General features: G+C 38.5%; 1 protein-coding gene across 6 annotated transcripts in view; it reads right to left on the reverse strand.

Moving 5' to 3' along the window:
• The window catches only part of LOC308372789 (uncharacterized protein), a 92017-nt gene that overhangs the window by 24821 nt on the left and 48794 nt on the right, over window positions 1-18402 (reverse strand). For all 6 annotated transcript variants that reach the window (XM_080848104.1, XM_080848102.1, XM_080848106.1 and 3 more), the window contains exons 14-17: window positions 15827-15906; window positions 12909-13266; window positions 10048-10084; window positions 6515-6607 (exon numbers count right to left, since the gene is read on the reverse strand). In XM_080848104.1, coding sequence (XP_080704230.1) covers window positions 6515-6607; window positions 10048-10084; window positions 12909-13266; window positions 15827-15906 — 568 coding nt within the window. The remainder of the gene's footprint in view (window positions 1-6514; window positions 6608-10047; window positions 10085-12908; window positions 13267-15826; window positions 15907-18402) is intronic.

The following is an 18402-nucleotide window of genomic DNA, read 5'->3' on the forward strand; positions in this document are numbered from 1 at the left end:
CAAGGGAGATTCACAAGGAGTGGACTGCAGCTGGAGTCAGTGCTTCAAGAGCCTACACACACAGACGTATCCAGGACATGGGCTTTAACTGTCGCATTACTGTGTCAAGCCACTCTTGAACCGGAGACGTCAGAGGCGTCTCACCTGGGCTATGGACAAAAAGGACTGCACAGTTGGTCAGTGGTCCAAAGTTCTCTTTTCAGATGAAAGCAAATTTTGCATTTCATTTGGAAATCAAGGTCCCAGAGTCTGGAGGAAGAGAGGAGAGGCACAGGATCCAAGTTGCTTGAGGTCCAGTGTAAAGTTTCCACAGTGAATGATGGTTTGGGGTGCCATGTCATTTGCTGGTGTTAGTCCATTGTGTTTTCTCAGGTCCAAGGTCAGCACAGCCGTCTGTTTTAGAGCACTTCATGCTTCCCTCTGCTGACCATCCTATGGAGATGCGGATTTCATTTTCCATCAGGACTTGGCGCCTGCACCCACTTCCAAAGGTCCCAGTACCTGGCTTCCTGTGCTTGATTGGCCAGCAAACTCGCCTGACCTAAAACCCATAGATTCTATAGGGTATTGTGAAAAGGAAGATGCGAGACAATAGACCCAACAACGCAGAAGAGCTGAAGGCCACTATCAGAGCAACGTGGTCTTCCATAACACCTCAGTAGTGCCACAGACTGATTGCCTTCATGCGACGACGCATTGCTGCAGTAATTCATGCAAAGGGAGCCCAGACCAAGTATTGAGTGCTGTACATGTTCATACTTTTCACTAGTCCAACATTTCTGTGTTAAAAATCCTTTTTTCTATTGGTCTTCAGGAATATTCAAATTTTCTGAGATACTGAATTTGGGGTTTTCATTAGCTGTCGGTTATAATCATCAAATTTAAAAGAAATAATCACTTGAAATATATCAGTCTGTATGTAATGAACCTATATAAAAAATGAGTTTCACTTTTTGAATAGAATTACTGAAATAAATCAACTTTTTGATGATATTCTAATTTATTGAGATGCACCTGTATATATAAAATTGTGCTATGCTGTTGATGCTAATAAAGTGGCCACATTACTTGTCATTCCCTTTAGATGCCTCCCTGATGAGGGCTCTGTCCACACTTACTGCCTGGAGGAAAAGAAAATAACCTATTTTTTGTGGTCCAAAAGCCATTAGATTTTTGTGCCATTTGATTTTTCTAGCATGGCTAATTACATTTAGTTTTTCATGTGAACTGCATTTATTTCATGTCAGTCTCTGTCTACCACTTCTCTGATGACTGAAAAACAGTTCTTATATAAAGTTTACCCCAATCACTCAACTGCTGACTGATTTAATTTGTCCATTCATGCGCGTGTAAACAGAGAGATGGAGATAAGTTTTTTCTTAACAAGGACAATGAAACATAGTGCATGCCTAATATGGTCGAACATCTTGATGAACTACTACCATTTGAGAAGGAACCTGATGAGTAGGGATGGGTATCGTTTGGGTTTTATCCGATACCGGTGCTAAACCGATACTTTTAAAACGATCCCGGTGCCTAAATGGTGCCTGAACCGATACTTTTTTTTTTTTTAAAGCAAGAAAACAACGATTGACGACATTTAAGAAAGGCTTTTTTATGGACAAGGCAATTTTTCTTCAAATTGAACAATATATTAACTGTTTAAAAGTACACTATAAATATATAAATATAAATACATACAAAACACACACAATCTGTACACACTACAGCTTCAAACTTCTTTTGCAAAAATATGGGCATAATTGCCTTTTGAGTCAAAAATGTATTATTTTGTTTGCATTTATTTAATGAAATTTCATTTGTTTATACCTATCTTTTCTACCTTGTTTATAGTTAAACTTGTTACCTGAACACACAGAGTACGAGAAAATGTGTACTGCCCCTTTAAGATATTAGGAAAAGTTTTGAGGTCCTCTCCGTCAGTCTGTCTGATCTGCTGTTGACTCTTGCCTTCTCTAGCCTCGTTACACACGCAGTAGGGCTGTAACGATATTGGATCGAACCCAGAAATCGCGACACTCTGGGCCACGAACCTGCATCGCGATGCGAGGAGGCAGAACCACGACATGCCCTCAGCGGTCACGTGATACAAAAAGTTTGGTTCGCTAGTAAGCCTACTTTCTTTGGATCTTTCTGTATTTTGTTTGCATGAATGTGTGTGTGTGCTTTCGTTACTTAACGGCCATCTTGTGATGTACGGGGTTACTGTGTAACCCTAGCGTTCAGTTTGTAGTGGTTCCCAAGTGTGCGCATTGTGTGGAAGTGCATACCATAATACGTGGTGTAGTGGTGTGGCGGCTATTCACTAATGTGTGTAGTGTTCTGAAACATTGTAACACGTTTGATTGCTCTGGTTCGTGTGCGTGAGTTGGGTTATTCCAGATCTTATATCTCTTTTTAGTGGGTGTGTTACTGTTGCCAGTAGCCTGTATATCGCGGGTAACTATGATGGCAGTGTATGAGGGTGTGCGTGTGTGAGAACTGTTTTTGTCATGTCATTAAATACCAGTGACCAGATATTTATTAAACTACAGAAATAAAATGTTTTATTTTGCTAAACTCTTGCCTCCTCGATATTCATTCATTTGATTAGCCTGGGCCCTGTTCATAAAATACGTGGCAGTTAGGGTCTGTCACATTTGGCCATACACTGCCATCATAGTTTAAGTTATTTGGTTATTTATGTGTTGTTTCCCTCATATTTTTAGGCTTTGTTCAAGCCTACTTTTTCAGAAGTTTGTTGAATGTTTTTCAACAGCATTGCTTTGAGTAATAAAAACCTCAATATTTGGTTATAAATTGCTACTTAATTTTCTTATAGCTCATACTTATTCTAATGTGAAATAAAAAAAATAAATAATAATAATATCGTGGGGTGTATCGAACCGTGGGTCAAGAATCGTGATACGAATCGAATCGTGAGGTAGGTGTATCGTTACAGCCCTAACACGCAGTTGTTTTGTTGCATTTGCTGCACATCGTGATGTTTGAATCTTTTTGTGCTAAATATAGTAACACTTGCCCGTCTACCTTTCGATTTTTCTCTGCTAAAAGGTTGATGGCTAGTTCTGTTTGTGCTTGCTCTGTGAAATGCTGCCTGCTGCATGACAGCGTTTACATTGGGAGCTCGGGCAGTTGTATATGTGCCCCACGAAATGTGCCTAGCAACAAAATACAAAATAATTCATATCGGTACTACTAGTTAGCTGTCGCTAGTTTTCTACTGTTTTGGAACCAGCCTCCATGTTTCATGTTTGCAGCCTGAAATTAACCCTGTTTATAAGACAACATTTTACCTAACTTTGGTTGATTTAACTGCATGATTTGTTGCGGTTATTTATTTCAATCGGCTCAGGCTCCGAAAGGAAGCACCGAAATCTGCGTGACATTTCGGTCCGGGAACGTACCGGTATCATGGAACCGGTGCTATAATGGTACCGGTTCTCGGTACCCAACCCTACTGATGAGTACGTTTAAATATTTGTAACCATAACACTAGGAGATCTGCCTGTTGTAGCGTAAAATATGTGCTAGTGGTGTTCTGCAAACTTCAAAAGTCTTAGCCACAAACACTAAGGGCCTGATTTACTAACAGGATTGCGCCCATTTGAGGCGTAAAATAGCGGCTGTAAACATAAAACGGTATTTAAAAAGGAGGCGCATTTGAGAAGAGGCGCATATTAACGCTTTGTGGGTGTGAGCCGCAATGAGGTGGGAGGTTATAATGAACGTGGGTGTGTTGCACTAAAATATGGGAGGAGAGAAGTTAAGTGCGCCTAATGATGTATTGCGTGGTATTTACTAAAACTACCTGCCGAGCGCGCGTCTCTAACCAGGAAGCACATTTCCATTGAGTCTGAAAACGTTGATATGGCAGCAGTTATAAGAGCAAGGCAAAGACATAGACAGAGACAGCGCACAGAAAGATTTTTTTCAACTCGTTTCACACTTTTTCAGTTAAGCGAACCACAAATCATAAGACGGTACAGGTTAACCAGCCACACAATATTACAATTACTGAACCAGATCAGAGACGACATCGAACCCTCCAGCTGGCGATCACATTCCATTCCATCAGTTGTCAAACTCCTGGCAACATTGCAAATATTGGCCTCCGGATCATTTTGAACAGTTATAGCAACTGCAGTTGGTATATCTCAGCCTTCACTCAGCCAAATATTCACCCAGGTACTCGTCGCATTCCTACGGCGCACTGGTCAATATACATTCCCCCACTACGATAGCTGAAATTAGAGACATCAAACTGGACTTTCCGAACGTAATTGGAGCCATTGATTGCATCCACATGCAAACAGTCTCACCTTCAATCCAGGAACACATTTACCGAAACAGAAAGCACACATATTCAATGAATGTCCAGGTCATATGTGATGCCAACATGACCATTACTAACGTGGTAGACAAATACCCTGGATCTGTCCATGACAGTTTTATCTTCCGGAATAGTGCCATCTATCCAAGATTGAGCAACGGGGATTTTGGAGAGGCCTGGCTACTTGGTTAATGTATTTGTTTCAGTGGGGATATATGGTAGTGAACCCATGTCCCTTGTAGAAATTATTAATTTCGCCATGTACACATCTATATTGTTATATTAGACAGTTAATGCATTAATGCCACCAATAGCATATTCTTCTTTTAAACATCTCACTGTAGGTGATGGCGGGCAGAACAACAATATACCCACGCGCACATTGAATCAGGTTCAGTGATTGAGCGAACGTGAACCAATATATCTATCTCCTCTTCGCTGAACCTTCGTTTTCTCTTCCTCGAATCTCCATGGTGGCAGTAACATGCAAGCGATTTCTCCCGTTTTTTAACGGTGTGCTAAATAACACTATAGGGCGGAGTAGGCACAGATTGCCCAGTGCGGATCTGGTTTGATAAATACGGCGGAAAATGCGGAAAAACACTGTGCGGTATTGTGCGCCTTGGCAAAGGCTCAGATTAATCTGTCGGTCGCAATGTTAGTTAATCAGGCCCTAAGTGGGTCTTTTTTTCACACCATCTCAGCATCCCTGAAATTAGGTTTTTGAAGACTTTGTGTGTAACGAAATTTATAATAATGACATTCTTGCTGCTGTCAGATTATTGTTGCTGAGCACACTGGGTTTTTCATCTAAACGTATGCCCCCCTTAGTATGCACTCCAAGTATATCTTCAATCCTATTTCTTCACCACTGATGACATACTTATGCCCCAAAGATTCTGGCTCTAACGATGCCCTCTCCGGCTATACTTATTCACCACTGATGACGGCTCTAATGATGTCCTCTCCACATTGTTGACCTGTGTAGGTACACCTTGGCACTACAGTAGTTTGGTTGGTTTCTTCTCTCTTTTAATCTGTGTTGCCCAACCCTTTTCCTAACAATGTCTCATTTGATTGGTTTGCTTAATTGACTAATTAAGCACCCAAACGTGTTTCACCAAATCTGTTACCTTCTTGACTTTACCAATGCAGCTGGGGGTTCACTTACTTTTGCACATGCACTAATTCCATGTTTCCTGTAGTTTTTTGGCTACTCACACAATTCCCCATAAACAAGTACATACAATTGATAAACATAAACCTGGCATTTCATTATGTGGAAAACTGGAGATAAAAAAAATAGAAAAATCATGGTTAAACAACAGAAAACTCTAAACTGTTCAAGGGGTTCACATACTTTCAAGCAGCACTGTGTGTGTGTGTGTGTGTGTGTGTGTGTATATATATTAGGGCCGGGACTTTAACACGTTAATTAAGATTCATTAATTACACAAAAATGAACGCGTTAAAAAAAACGAACGGATGGAGGCGTCGATAAGAACATGGTTCAGTGCAAGCCATGCAACAAGGAATTCGCATATCACCGCAGCACATCGAGTATCACCTCAATGCAAAAACATATAGCAGCTAGCGTGGACGTTAAGCCTGACTCCGGGTTAGTTACTCCGGGTACAACCCACACTCTACCAGAGATGTTTTCTAACAGTCAGGGTTTCCAATGTTCTGAATGTACTTGAAAGTATTGTGTTTTACTTAAAAAACCCAAAGTATTATAGTTTACAGAAGGTCTACCTATCTATAGGCTACCTGCATTTCTGAAATGTACTACATTTCTAAATATGGTGTTGCTACACTTAATGGCAAAAATTGCACTGGTCTGTTGCACTTGAACAAAAATAAACAATATTTTTGTTGCTTAAGCTTATGTATTCAGTCATTATTCAATGGTATACTAAAAATCCATGTGAAAAAAATTACTTCTCACTGTTCTCAGGTCAAATATTTATATGCGATTAAAATGCGATTAATTTCGATTAATTAATTACAAAGCCTCTAATTAATTAGATTATTTTTTTTAATCGAGTCCCGGCCCTAATATATATATATATGTATGTATGTATACATAAAAAACATATCTTCAGCATATCAATATATGCAGTTGTTCCCCAAGCTGTATGTCAGAGTGAGTCTTCTTACCTGTATTAGGTGCACAGCGGCTCGGTCTCATATGACCTGGGTTCCCAATTGTCAGCAGAGTCTGGGCTGCCTCCTTATAACTGTCTTCAGATGCTTAGGGTAGTGTGAGAATTGAAGTGAGTAAATAAGTACATTTTATTTATAAAATGTCTGCAAACTTAAGCTCTACAGAGTGTACGTTTTTTCAGAAAGTCAGCCTACCAAAGTATGGTTAAGGCAGAGGAAATTTGTATTCTGAAAGGGCCTACTGAAATTATTGACCTAAAAAAGTGCTTTATGCAATTCTGGCTAGCTGTTGACTTATTTCATATTATTATTTCATACAGTTGACAGCTGCAACCGTGTGTTCATACAAATTCATGCTATTGTTTGTGAATATGAACTTGAGTTAATATTAAGCTGCACAGGCATCTTTTCCTATTATAATTTTGAGGAGACCGTAACTACCATAAGCTTAATAACAAGCAATCATCTCATAAAAATGGAACTCTGGAACTCTTAAACTGTTTAAGGTTATTTAAAAGTGTCTTTAGCTAGCTAGCTAATTAGTGCCTAGTAGCGCTCGCACCACAACTACATGGCATCTAGTTTGTACTGTACTGTACTGTACTTGTAGTGATACGATGACGTAGCGTTGAATAAACCACGGCTGATAAACGGGTGAGGTCAATACACAGGTTTGGTTCAGGCACTGGGCTCTGTAAAGCGCAGACAATTTATTTGTTTTGGCGCTATATAAATACAATTTTATTGAATTAAATTCATATGACATTAAATACTGTAAAGTTGTTATTACACGGTGCGGTAAATAGTTGGATGTTAAGGTAAACAGACCCCTGTAGGTCTTATTTTAAGCACAAAAGCTTTTTAGATAGCCAATAAGCTAACCATTACTATAACCATTACTATTAAGCTTGCTACTACCTACAGGATAGTGTGTAACAGAACTAATTGTTGTGTGTAGCAGAAGCACCACATTTGCCTGAATGCTGGAGCTTTCAAATTGGTAGTATAGTAGGGAGGCTACTCCTGTGCGCCAGGAATATCCCATAACTCCATGGCTGCCTTTGAGTCAGAATGAAAACAAACAGCTGATATCCATACATCTGTTTAAAATGACCATACAGGATGATTTTCGGCTGATATCCATAAATGTGTTTAAGACGACCATGCAGGATGATTTTCAGCTGATATCCATAAACGTGTTTAAGACGACCATACAGGATGATTTTTGGCGGTTGGATGGGATTGAATCAGATAATGGAAAGTGGTGCAAAAGGTACCCCCTCTAAATGTAGTTAAACGGACAGGAACCATTAGGCCTCATTCAGGAACCATTGGGCCTCATTCTCGAAAGAGTTGAGAAGAATTTAAGAAGAAATTTCTTCTGAACTTCACTTCCGCTGGATTTATGAACAAATTTGGCATTCATGAAAGTTCTCATCTGGGTTTTGTTCTGAACTTCAGTAGACTTTCAGAATGCGAAATAGCAGAGTTTTATTAAATGCGATTCCTCAAAAAAAAAACACAAGATGAACCTCTGGGCCACTCCGTGTTAGAAGTGTTAAGGGCTGAATTTGTGAGAAATCGTTGGTGTACAGACATCCTCAGATTAAAATAATTATAATAATAATAAATACAAGAATATTTCTATCATAAACAATTACATTTTAAATGTATAGTCATGATTCTACAAGGCATCGTGATGTCCTACAATAAATAAAAGGACTACACGAACACTGCAAATGTAAGTGAATAAATAAATAAGCACTTAACTAATTTGCGTTGATATAGCCATTGTGGAAAAGAATGGACACATCTACAACCTGCAACAGTACCTCCACCTCTTCACCGAAGTTAGTTTTGCGTTTACTCAACCGGTGCTCGCTTTCCGCTTTAACATGACTCGCTTTAGAGTTGCTTTCGGGTGGATTCGATCAATGCTGACTGCGCACGTCACTACCGTTGCGTGCCCTTATAAGGAGCAGGCAGGGCGTTTATGTATGCAAATATATACACAGTGGGGAAAATAAGTATTTGAACCCCTGCTAATATCGCAAGTTTGGCCACTTGCAAAGAAATGTGTGATCTAGAATTGTAATGGCAACCTCAGCCTGAACCCTTATTAACCCTGCTGCATCACTTCATAACAGCATCAACAAAAATTAAATGTATATGACGTGACACCACTGTGAGTAGCAGCCTGTTTTTTTTCTTTCTTTTCACAACTTTTTGGTGACTTACTAGTTGTTTGTATTGGGATGGTGCGCTGCTCTACCGACATGTGGGTAGTTTTTCCAGGTCTTACTTAGCCAGTTGGACGTAACTTTTGAGACCAGCCAGAACAACGGACACAACCGGCTTCATTTAATAACTGAATTGGTTGCCATGGTGCCACCGACGGGCCCTAAAGGTTTCTGGGGGTCTTTTTATGATTCTAGGACCAAAACTAGTGGAGCTTTAAAGGCATATTGACAACAAGAATAAAAAACGTATTTCCATTCGGTGAAATATAGACCTCTAACGATCAATGCAATTAAATATAACCCTTGTTGATTAAATTACATTTGATTTATATAGCCCAATCGATTCTCTCAAGGCGCATATAAAATTGTCTCAAGGCGCTTAATAGTATTTGCTTTCTTGCAGGAGGCTTTGCAGAGACTGCATAATGCTGATAACACACATAAATAGTAGGGGTGGGAAAAAAAAAACGATTTTGCAATAGAGCCTGCAAGAATAGATTTGTTTTCAGATGAGGAGGCCGCCATCTTGGATGGAACGCCATTGTGATATGTCTGACGTCTAGTCTGTAGCACTGTGTAGGGAGCTACAGAAAAGCTGGATGCAAACCAGATGTACCTTGTCAATCAATTGGGATAGTGCGCTGCTCTACCGACATGTGGTGCATAGTGCATCCACTACGGATAGATTTGCACTGGAGACCACATACTCAGGAGCAGAGCACTTCTGGAGAAGTGATCCCAGTGTATCCTTTATGAAAGCCTATATGTTATATTGCCAATAACTTATAATATGCTGAATTTTATTATTACTATTTTATTAATAAAGGCATCTGTGAGATAATTTTTTCTCCATACTACTATGACTACAGGAGTATGCTTGTCCAGATACAACAGTCATACATATTCACGGGAAACAACCAATTTAACAATTAAACTGCATCATTTTTTTTCCCACGAAAAATATATACAAGAGCATTGAGACAGGGGAAAAAAGCAGTAGAGTGGCTGTGGTGTTGAAGTGGAGGCAGCTCAGGACAATACTATTGTCACAGTGCCCAACTGTGTTAACCTGGTGATTTTAGGTCAGTGTTATTGTTTATTTTTAGCTAATGTCAGAAGATTAATCATTAATCAAGTAAGTGTCACATGCTACATTTGCCCATACACACATACACACACGCTAAATTAACACACACACACACACATTCTAAATTAGCACACACACACATGCTAAATAAGCATATGCTTAGTGTGTGCTGATCATAAAACTGAGTAAATCAGACATACCTTCAAGGTTCTCTGGAGCAATAAAGTCAATAACACCCTAAAAACAGAAAAATGTATGGGTCAGTATTCAAAGTTCCAACAAAGCAAAACACAAACTGACATCAATTCCTACACTTCATCGTGAGGCCAGAAGGCATGCAACCTTGTTTTAGTGAGACACAACGCATAGATGATACAAGGATACAAACAGGAGAAGGATAAAAAACATTCTGTCACATTGCGTAGACAAACAAAACCCAATAAAATGCTCCCAGTGTGCGTGGGAGGGGGGCAAATAGAAATTTGACTCACCATAGCAAAGCCTGTAATAATGCCCCCAAAATGTATAACCTGCTTATACCTGATTATAAACGGCAAAATGGTGCTCATTTGATTAAAATGTTTTAATTTTGCATATCACCGCCAAACTTCTAAGAAGATGAATTTGAGAAAATGGCCTTAAAAGTTTCTGGTCAGTTATCATTCAAAAGTCCATAGTAATGACATGAGAATATAGAGTTTTCCGAATAGTACCTAATCTGGTTCATAGAGTCATTTCGTCATTACTGTCAAAATGAGCACTTCAACTGTAGGAGACGCATACACAACAGTCAGCCATCTTTGCATTTAGTTTGAGTCACAAATGGACATAAAACTCCAGCCAGTAATGATTTGTTTTTAAGAGGTAAGACATTGTTAGAATGGTGGAAATAAAGAGAAATCCATTTGGAAATGGAATCCGCTGGATGGAATAAAAGAGTCAAAAACCAGCTCTTGACAACCCATCCATTAGCAATGAGTTTTTCATCAGACACGGTATGGTAAACTAACAGTCGTTATCGGGTCAATATGGCGCGAGAACATGCATAGAAACACCCAATGTGATTCCTATAAACACACCCAATGTGACTTAAGAGGGGGACTTAGAAATACGAGTGTGCTGCGGACCTTGATTTATGTTGATTTATAGGTTCTCCCCCATTAGCAACACTGGTGCTGACGATTAAGTTATGGTAATTGGCGGTTCTACTTTGAGAAATATTAGGTTAGCAGCACCATTGACAAGCAGGCCATTGACAACTGTATTCCTGGTGCTAGAGCCAAACAACATTGAATCAAACCTACTATACTTGCAAATTCTAAATGCACATACTAGAGAATTATTATCCACACTGGCACAAACGATGCAGCAAGCTCAGATAACTAAGCAAATGTCCGTGTCAGTGTGTGGCCTTACTAAGCAAATGTCAGACTGTATTATGTTCTGGTGGATTATCAACACTGAATCGTGGTGTTTATGTAATGATGTCAAAAAGCTCTATAACCTAAGGATCCACTTCCAAGACCCGGACTCTAATTTGAGCCATGGTCATTTCCCTATACCACTTCCAATCTCTCTGCCAGTCTGCACTGCCCTATCCAAAAGTTCCTATTTTGGAAGATTTCTTTCTTTTTTTTTTAAGATAGAGTTTTGGGCTTCTTGCCTTAAAATCAGAAAGGAGAGTGAAACGAGACAGGAAATTAGCTAGAGAGAGTTTGAGAGTGGGATCGGGAAAATGACAACAAGCCGGATTCGAACCCGGGTCCCCATGGGTGGTCAGACTCATTCATGGTTTGGAGATGCTGCCACTTACGCCATCACCTGGCTCACCCTTTGGAAGAGTTTTCAAGATCCACATGGACAATGAAAACAGGTCTAACAATCACATTTCAATCCTTGATGGCATTTTTCCAAACTGTAAACACGCCCACACATTACTGCAACCACACCATACGGCTTAGACATTTGACATCTAACAGCCTTCTGCTATCAAGCCCCTCTCCTGTGAAAAAAACGTCCATCTCCATCCGAGAAGTGGACACCCTTTCCATCTTTAAGTGTAGACTAAAAACATTCCTCTTAAGTGCATTCTATAGTTTGGAATAGTGCATCAAGATCTGGCACCTTAGTGTAGCTATGTCGGTTATCGGCCAGTTTGTTTAAAATAGGCCAGTCTGTTAAACAATCAATATGCTAAGTTTAATAATAGATAAACATGACAACGCGAATGTAGCCGATAAACACATGCATGCCGCTATTATACCCTGTTACGATACTTCCCAAACACCATAACGGGCAACCTGTCCTTCTACCTCTCCTACATCTCCATCTCCATCTCTATATCGTGTGGTGTCATGTTTCTGATGCTGATGAAGTGGCTGTATTACTGATTCTTCTCTATGGACTATATCCTTCCTTGGTCCAGATGTTATGACTTCATTGAGTAAAATTAAAACATCTAGATCTACTTTAGACAGAACTGCAACAAACAAAATGTTACTGAAATTGACCTAGCATTAAATGATAAAAATGTAATCGTGGGAGCAGTGATTTGCTTCAAACCTCTGCTCCACCAAACCTCCCCCTAAAAAAACCCACAAATCAAACACATCAAAACAGCAAATTTTGCTGAAAGGTGATGAGTTAGCATCCATCTGCCATAAACTGATAAATAGCTGTTTTATAACCGTACAATGTCCTCTCATGATGTCAATACACTTTTAATGCTGAAAGCATAAGCATTTTATGCTTATAAGAAAACATTCCTTTAAAATGTAATTTTCACAATCACACTTTTCAGTAATGTACATGTCCTATTCATTTTACAGATATACTACTTACTTGACAGTGTAGTGTGGAGTTGAATTTAGTTGTGTTTATCACATATAAATGTTAGTGTGATCATGCAATATGTTAATTCCTTTGAGGGGAAACAATCTATTACGCAATGATGGTCTGTAACAGGCCATAGTTTTACACCATCAGTTAGTTCTACACTCTACACATAGAACTATCAGTTAGTTCCACACTCTACAAATAGAAGGAAACAAAGATTCCTCACCTCCTCCACAGTCTCCTCAACGACTGCATGTACAGGCAGAGGAGAGCGCAGACCCACTGGCACAAAAGCGGGCACCTGATTCTGGTCCTCAGGGTTTGTGGGATCGTCGCAATCTTGCAAAACTTCATTCTCTTGTATCTCTGCCTCTTGTATTTCAATGTCCTCCTCAGAGACTGACGCTCGGAGGGTAACAAGCCCAGTCTGTTTTTTTTGGCTGCCATGCAAGACGGCCGCTGGTTTGCTCCGTTTTGTAACATTAAGTGGTGAATCATTGGAGTCTGTGAGAGTGTTGCCTCTTTTTTCTGCGGACCTCTCCTTTGGCACATGTGGCCGAGGTTTTTTTAGTAGCCTCTTCAATCTGAGGGATACAAAAAGAGATTTGAGAGCCACCTGATTTTTCTTAGGAACACTTGAAAGACCGCTATTCAATTTGACAGTTTTAGACATTGGTCATGAAAACAAATAAAGCAAATAAGAAGACAGAATTCATTTTTAATGTAGATTTATTTCTATTTTATATCTCAACTCAAAACTGAACATCTCAAGTTAACATAAAACCAACCAATCATTTAGAAAATGTTAACAAAATTGCCAAATCATGCCCATCTAAAAAACTTATGATGATGCAATGCTCCTTCTCACTAATGCACATGCTTTGATATTTTTGAGAATGGAACTTCAAAAACAGTGGTTCCAAAGTAACATTTACTTGTTGGAATTCTGTAGAAGTTTAGGAACAATAATATAAAAGCAGTATGCATGTCCAATTTGTTTTTTGTCTAAAATCTTGATAGAACTACTTTCCACAGAATGATAATTTTGTACTCCTGCTGGAGTATGTACAAAAACTAGTGCTGTCAGTTTAACGCGTTATTAACGGCATTAACGCAAACTCATTTTAACGCCGTTGATTTTTTTATCGCACGATTAATTATTATTATTATTATTTTTTTAAGATTAACGTTCTTTTTGGCCTTGCAAACTGTGTAGTAGGCTAACATTACGGTTTGAGTGATGGTGAGCGCGATACGGCGAAATGGTTGATAAGAAGCTTCTGTATAGAAAGTTTACCTTTAAAAGTTGTGTTGTGCAAAAGAAGCGAGCTTCACCGTTGTCTGAAAATGTCAACAGGCAGCTGGCTGAAAGCACAGAAGTAGAAGGCTTACATTTTATTGGTAACCTAACTGTTACGATTCATTGTTTTTGAAATAAGAGGCCTGACTTCTATGTTCAGCAAACTTGAAAAAAAAAAAAATTAAGCCATGGTTTAACTGCACTATAGGCTGTGTCTGAAATGTGCACTTTATAATTTTATTTTGTACCGCTATGTTTGGCAATGTTGTTTTTCAATAAAATAAAACATTGGATAAAGCAAGCCAATCCACTTTTCCATGATGAGTATTAAAATAACATTTGCGATTAATTAATTTGCGATTAATTTTGAGTAAACTATGACAAAAATGCGATAAATCGCGATTAAATATGTTAATCGTTTGACAGCACTAGCAAAAACACACTGAAACACAGTGACAAACTGTTTTGCTCACTTTAAATGATTCCAGTGTTAATTGTCATTTCAAATGTTGATGAAATGGTTGGTCAACTAACTTTTTTCCCCCCAAGACTAAAATGTGATGCTGACATCTAGATGTCAAATAACTGTACTTCTCTTTCTGTTGACGAAACGAAAGCAACAAAAAAACTTCAAGCACCGACAGAATTTTGACTTGTTAATGAATGTCATTTTAAAAGGTAAAACATGTTACGCCTGCGTGCTAGAGCACTATGTTTTCCTGTTCATACCTTCTCTTCCCACCTGTGATTCGAATGAGTGTTGTTGGCAGAGATGGGCAGTATTTCAATTACTTGTATTTTAAATACTAGTTAATCTGCTTTTGAGTATTTTGTAATTTGTATTTGATATGGCTGATAAAAAAATCGAATGTAATTTGTATCAAAATACTTTAGAGTGGAGTCATTTTGTATTTAAAATACTCAAATTACTTTCTCCAGTGATTAGGCAGAAGGAGATTTTTTTTTCTGCCGGATTCTACCACGAGACCATCTGATCTGCCTCTGAATGTCATTGTCGAATCAGTCAATTTGCCAAAAGTGTTGCTTCTTATGCTTCGTTACGCCACTGAATAGCCCAAACCTGAATGTTCTGCTATAGCAAATTGTGAGAAAACTGAAAATTCTGAAAAAGTATTTCCTGTATTTTAAAAATACAAAATACATGTATTGTATTTTGTTACATTTTCTGGCAACAGTATTTTGTATTTTATTTTGATACATTTATTTGACGGGTATTTTGTATTTTGTATCAAAATACATTTTGATGTATTTTTGCCCATCTCTGGTTGTTGGTCAATACATTTACTGCATTGTATTGTGCATCAAAATAGGCATATGACTAAAAGTAGACTAAAATATAGTGAGTGTTAATTTAAGATTGTTTTTAATGACTAAATCTGACAAAAATGAATTGAAAAATGAATGAATTAATTTTTTGTTACACTAAGACTAAATTTAAAAAAGCTATCAAAATGACCACTGGGTTCTGGGTATGCTGTAATAATGCTTAAGGTCTTGGGTATGCTATAAGCATAAATGCCTTTAATTGCATAGTTCATAGGAACAAATAAATGACCATCTAACATTTATAACATAACATTTCATTATAGTATCAAAGGCATCAATTCCTTAAGGCTTTGAACTATGCATATGCAGAGAGAAACCAGGATTTTTCAACGTTGGCCCTATTTTTAGATCTTTTTAGGTCAATTATGTTTCCACTGCCTTTAGAAAAAGGACCACAGTCACTGCTCTTCAAGCAAATCAGATACATAACCTCAGTACCGATGGAATCTTCAGCTCAGGCCAAAATATCTATTAATTTTGCAAAAACGATAACGCACCTGCTGGGCTTGCTGGGCAATTCCTCATTCACTTCAACATCCTCCTGCTTGCGTTTTCTTGCTCTTGGAGTTGAGGATGTCTTAAAAAGAAAATTAATAGCGTTTAGTTTTCATTTTCCCGAAACCATAACTTGTAAGAGACCTACATCCTTATTAATCTTAATTACTAAGACCACCAAGAGAATAGACTTTCATAAAAACTCTTTTCGATTCAATAGGCTACCTTTAACCATCAAATGACTTGCAAAGACATTGAGCCTATAGTCAAGACATTGAAAAGGTAATGATATCCTCTCAAAATAACCATGATTTGAGTTGCAGAGCTGATAAGCTATTAAACCAAGTTGCCTATCTATGGGCTACTTCATACACATTTGCCACTTTGAAAGCTAAGTGACCGAGCATTGGTTTGACACTTGTGGATGAAAGGAGCTGCTTCGATACAATATAGCTGACTGCAAAATATAGCTAATGTTAAAGCAGCACAACGGATAAATAGCTATTCGCCAAGGCCGGATTAACCATTAGGGCAACTGGGCACTTGCCCAGGGCCCATGACATCAAAGGGGCACTTGACAACGTTGTTGACAAATATCACGTTATGAACGCAGTCCTGGCAGCGCATGGTGATGTCTGTTGTGCCTCCGTTGGTATAGCATAAAACGTGAGTTGTATTAAAACATAGCGTGTGTAATGTGTAGCTATTTCGTTCCGTTTGTTAACCTTTCCTGCTGTCGGAGGCTGTCTCGTAGTTGGAGATTGCAGGGGAGTAAAATGCTCCACGGCCGAAGTAGATTAGCCTACATGTTTTTAACTTCGGGTTAATTCCCTTCCCGTTACGTCTGCTGCTGGTTAGTAAATACAGACAGCAGGAAAGTTTAGCAAACGGAATGAAATAGCTACACATTACACACGCTATGCTTTATTAAAACTCACGTTACTCACATACTGGTTAACACTGTTACAGCACATAAATCTTTGTCGCTGCATCCAAACTATGCGTCACCATTCTCCCTCCCTGTACGTGCTCTTCTTAAAGGAGCCGCACCATTTTACTAAACGTTCTTGCAATGTCAATCATTTAATTTAAATATACTTACTGGCCTTATTGTGCACGCTTGTGCGTTTAACAGCGCTTGTTTGTGTGAGAGAGCATTTAACTGTTGATGCCTCAGTTTAATAAAGCCAGGCTATTCATAAAAAAAAACGTACGTCAATGTGGCATTAGTACTATGAACAGTTGAGATTGATTCCTTCTGGCTCGGTTCGGATTCGAAAAAAAAAAATATTTGAATGCCTGTCGGACTGGGTCCGGGCTCGGTTACTATTCTGTCGGACCGGGCCGGGCTCGGACAGAAAAAATCGTCCCAATCCATGCTCGAATGCTCATGTATTTGTATTTTTGTACAAGGCCATAATCACTGCTGTTGATGTGCAATAATTCTCATGGATGCATGGAGCACTTTATTTCAAGAGTTCAATATTTCTGCATTGCAGTTCAATTAAGTTATTTTTGTTTAAAGACAATAAAGAAGTGTTTTCCTTAAACATTGTGCCCATTATTGTAATTTCCAAGAAGGTATAACTCTGAGAATTCCAATCACATTTGTTTTAAATATCGTCTAATTATCGTTATCGTCAAAATGAAAAAAAAATATCGAGATATTCTTTTTTGCCCATATCGCCCACCCCTAGTGTTAATGAGGGAAGTTTTAAAAGTAAAGATAGGTCATTAGGCCTCATAATTGTTTGTGTAGTCATGAGCAATGTTCCCTCTAATGTTTTTCAGCACTGAGCAAATATATTTTATTCTGAGCGCACATTTCAGCACTGTGAGCATTTCTTAAACCACGCGACCTGCCGAAAATGCCCACGAGCCTGCGTTAGCAATAGGTTTTCAAAGAGATGACAGCAAATGCATCAATATGTCTACAAGGTTGATATTTATTCAATATCCTTTATAATGGCTGGACTTTGGAACGTTTTATTGATGGTGTTTTACCAGTCAGTTTAGTTGAACTTAAAGGATCTTTGGTTGAAAATAAATAAGGTTTAGGGAGGTTATGACTGGTTCACTGGTTATGAATGATACTGATATTTATATATATATATATATATTACAAAATAAAAGTATCCAAGGTGTTTAGTCATTTCTCAGCAGGTAAAACATTTAAGTGGACCTTCATTTAAAGAAAAATGCTAATGCAGTGCTTTACAAGAAATATAGTAATTATGGTGTATTTTTCATAGCCTTTATAAATAATGTAATAACCGGAGTGGTTTGTAACAAACTAGGCTACAAAACAAGTCATTTGAATTTCATTGAGGGAGGTAGGCCTATCTGGCTGTGTGGCTCATCTTGTCTGCAGGCCTATGGAAGACACATCTTTCTGACTAAACATATGTCAAATTGTTGTTGCAGTAATCAAGATCACTTAGATCTATAAGACCTAATAAGTCTAATTGAAAATATTGGAAATGTCTTCCTCAAATCTTCTCTCGCCTCACGATTTTGTCTTAGATATTTATTAGACTGAAACCGCGTTCACAGTCGGCGCTAGATGCTTGGAATGTGC

Source organism: Sprattus sprattus (genome assembly GCF_963457725.1).
Source record: "Sprattus sprattus genome assembly, chromosome: 11".
Lineage (NCBI taxonomy): Eukaryota > Metazoa > Chordata > Actinopteri > Clupeiformes > Clupeidae > Sprattus > Sprattus sprattus.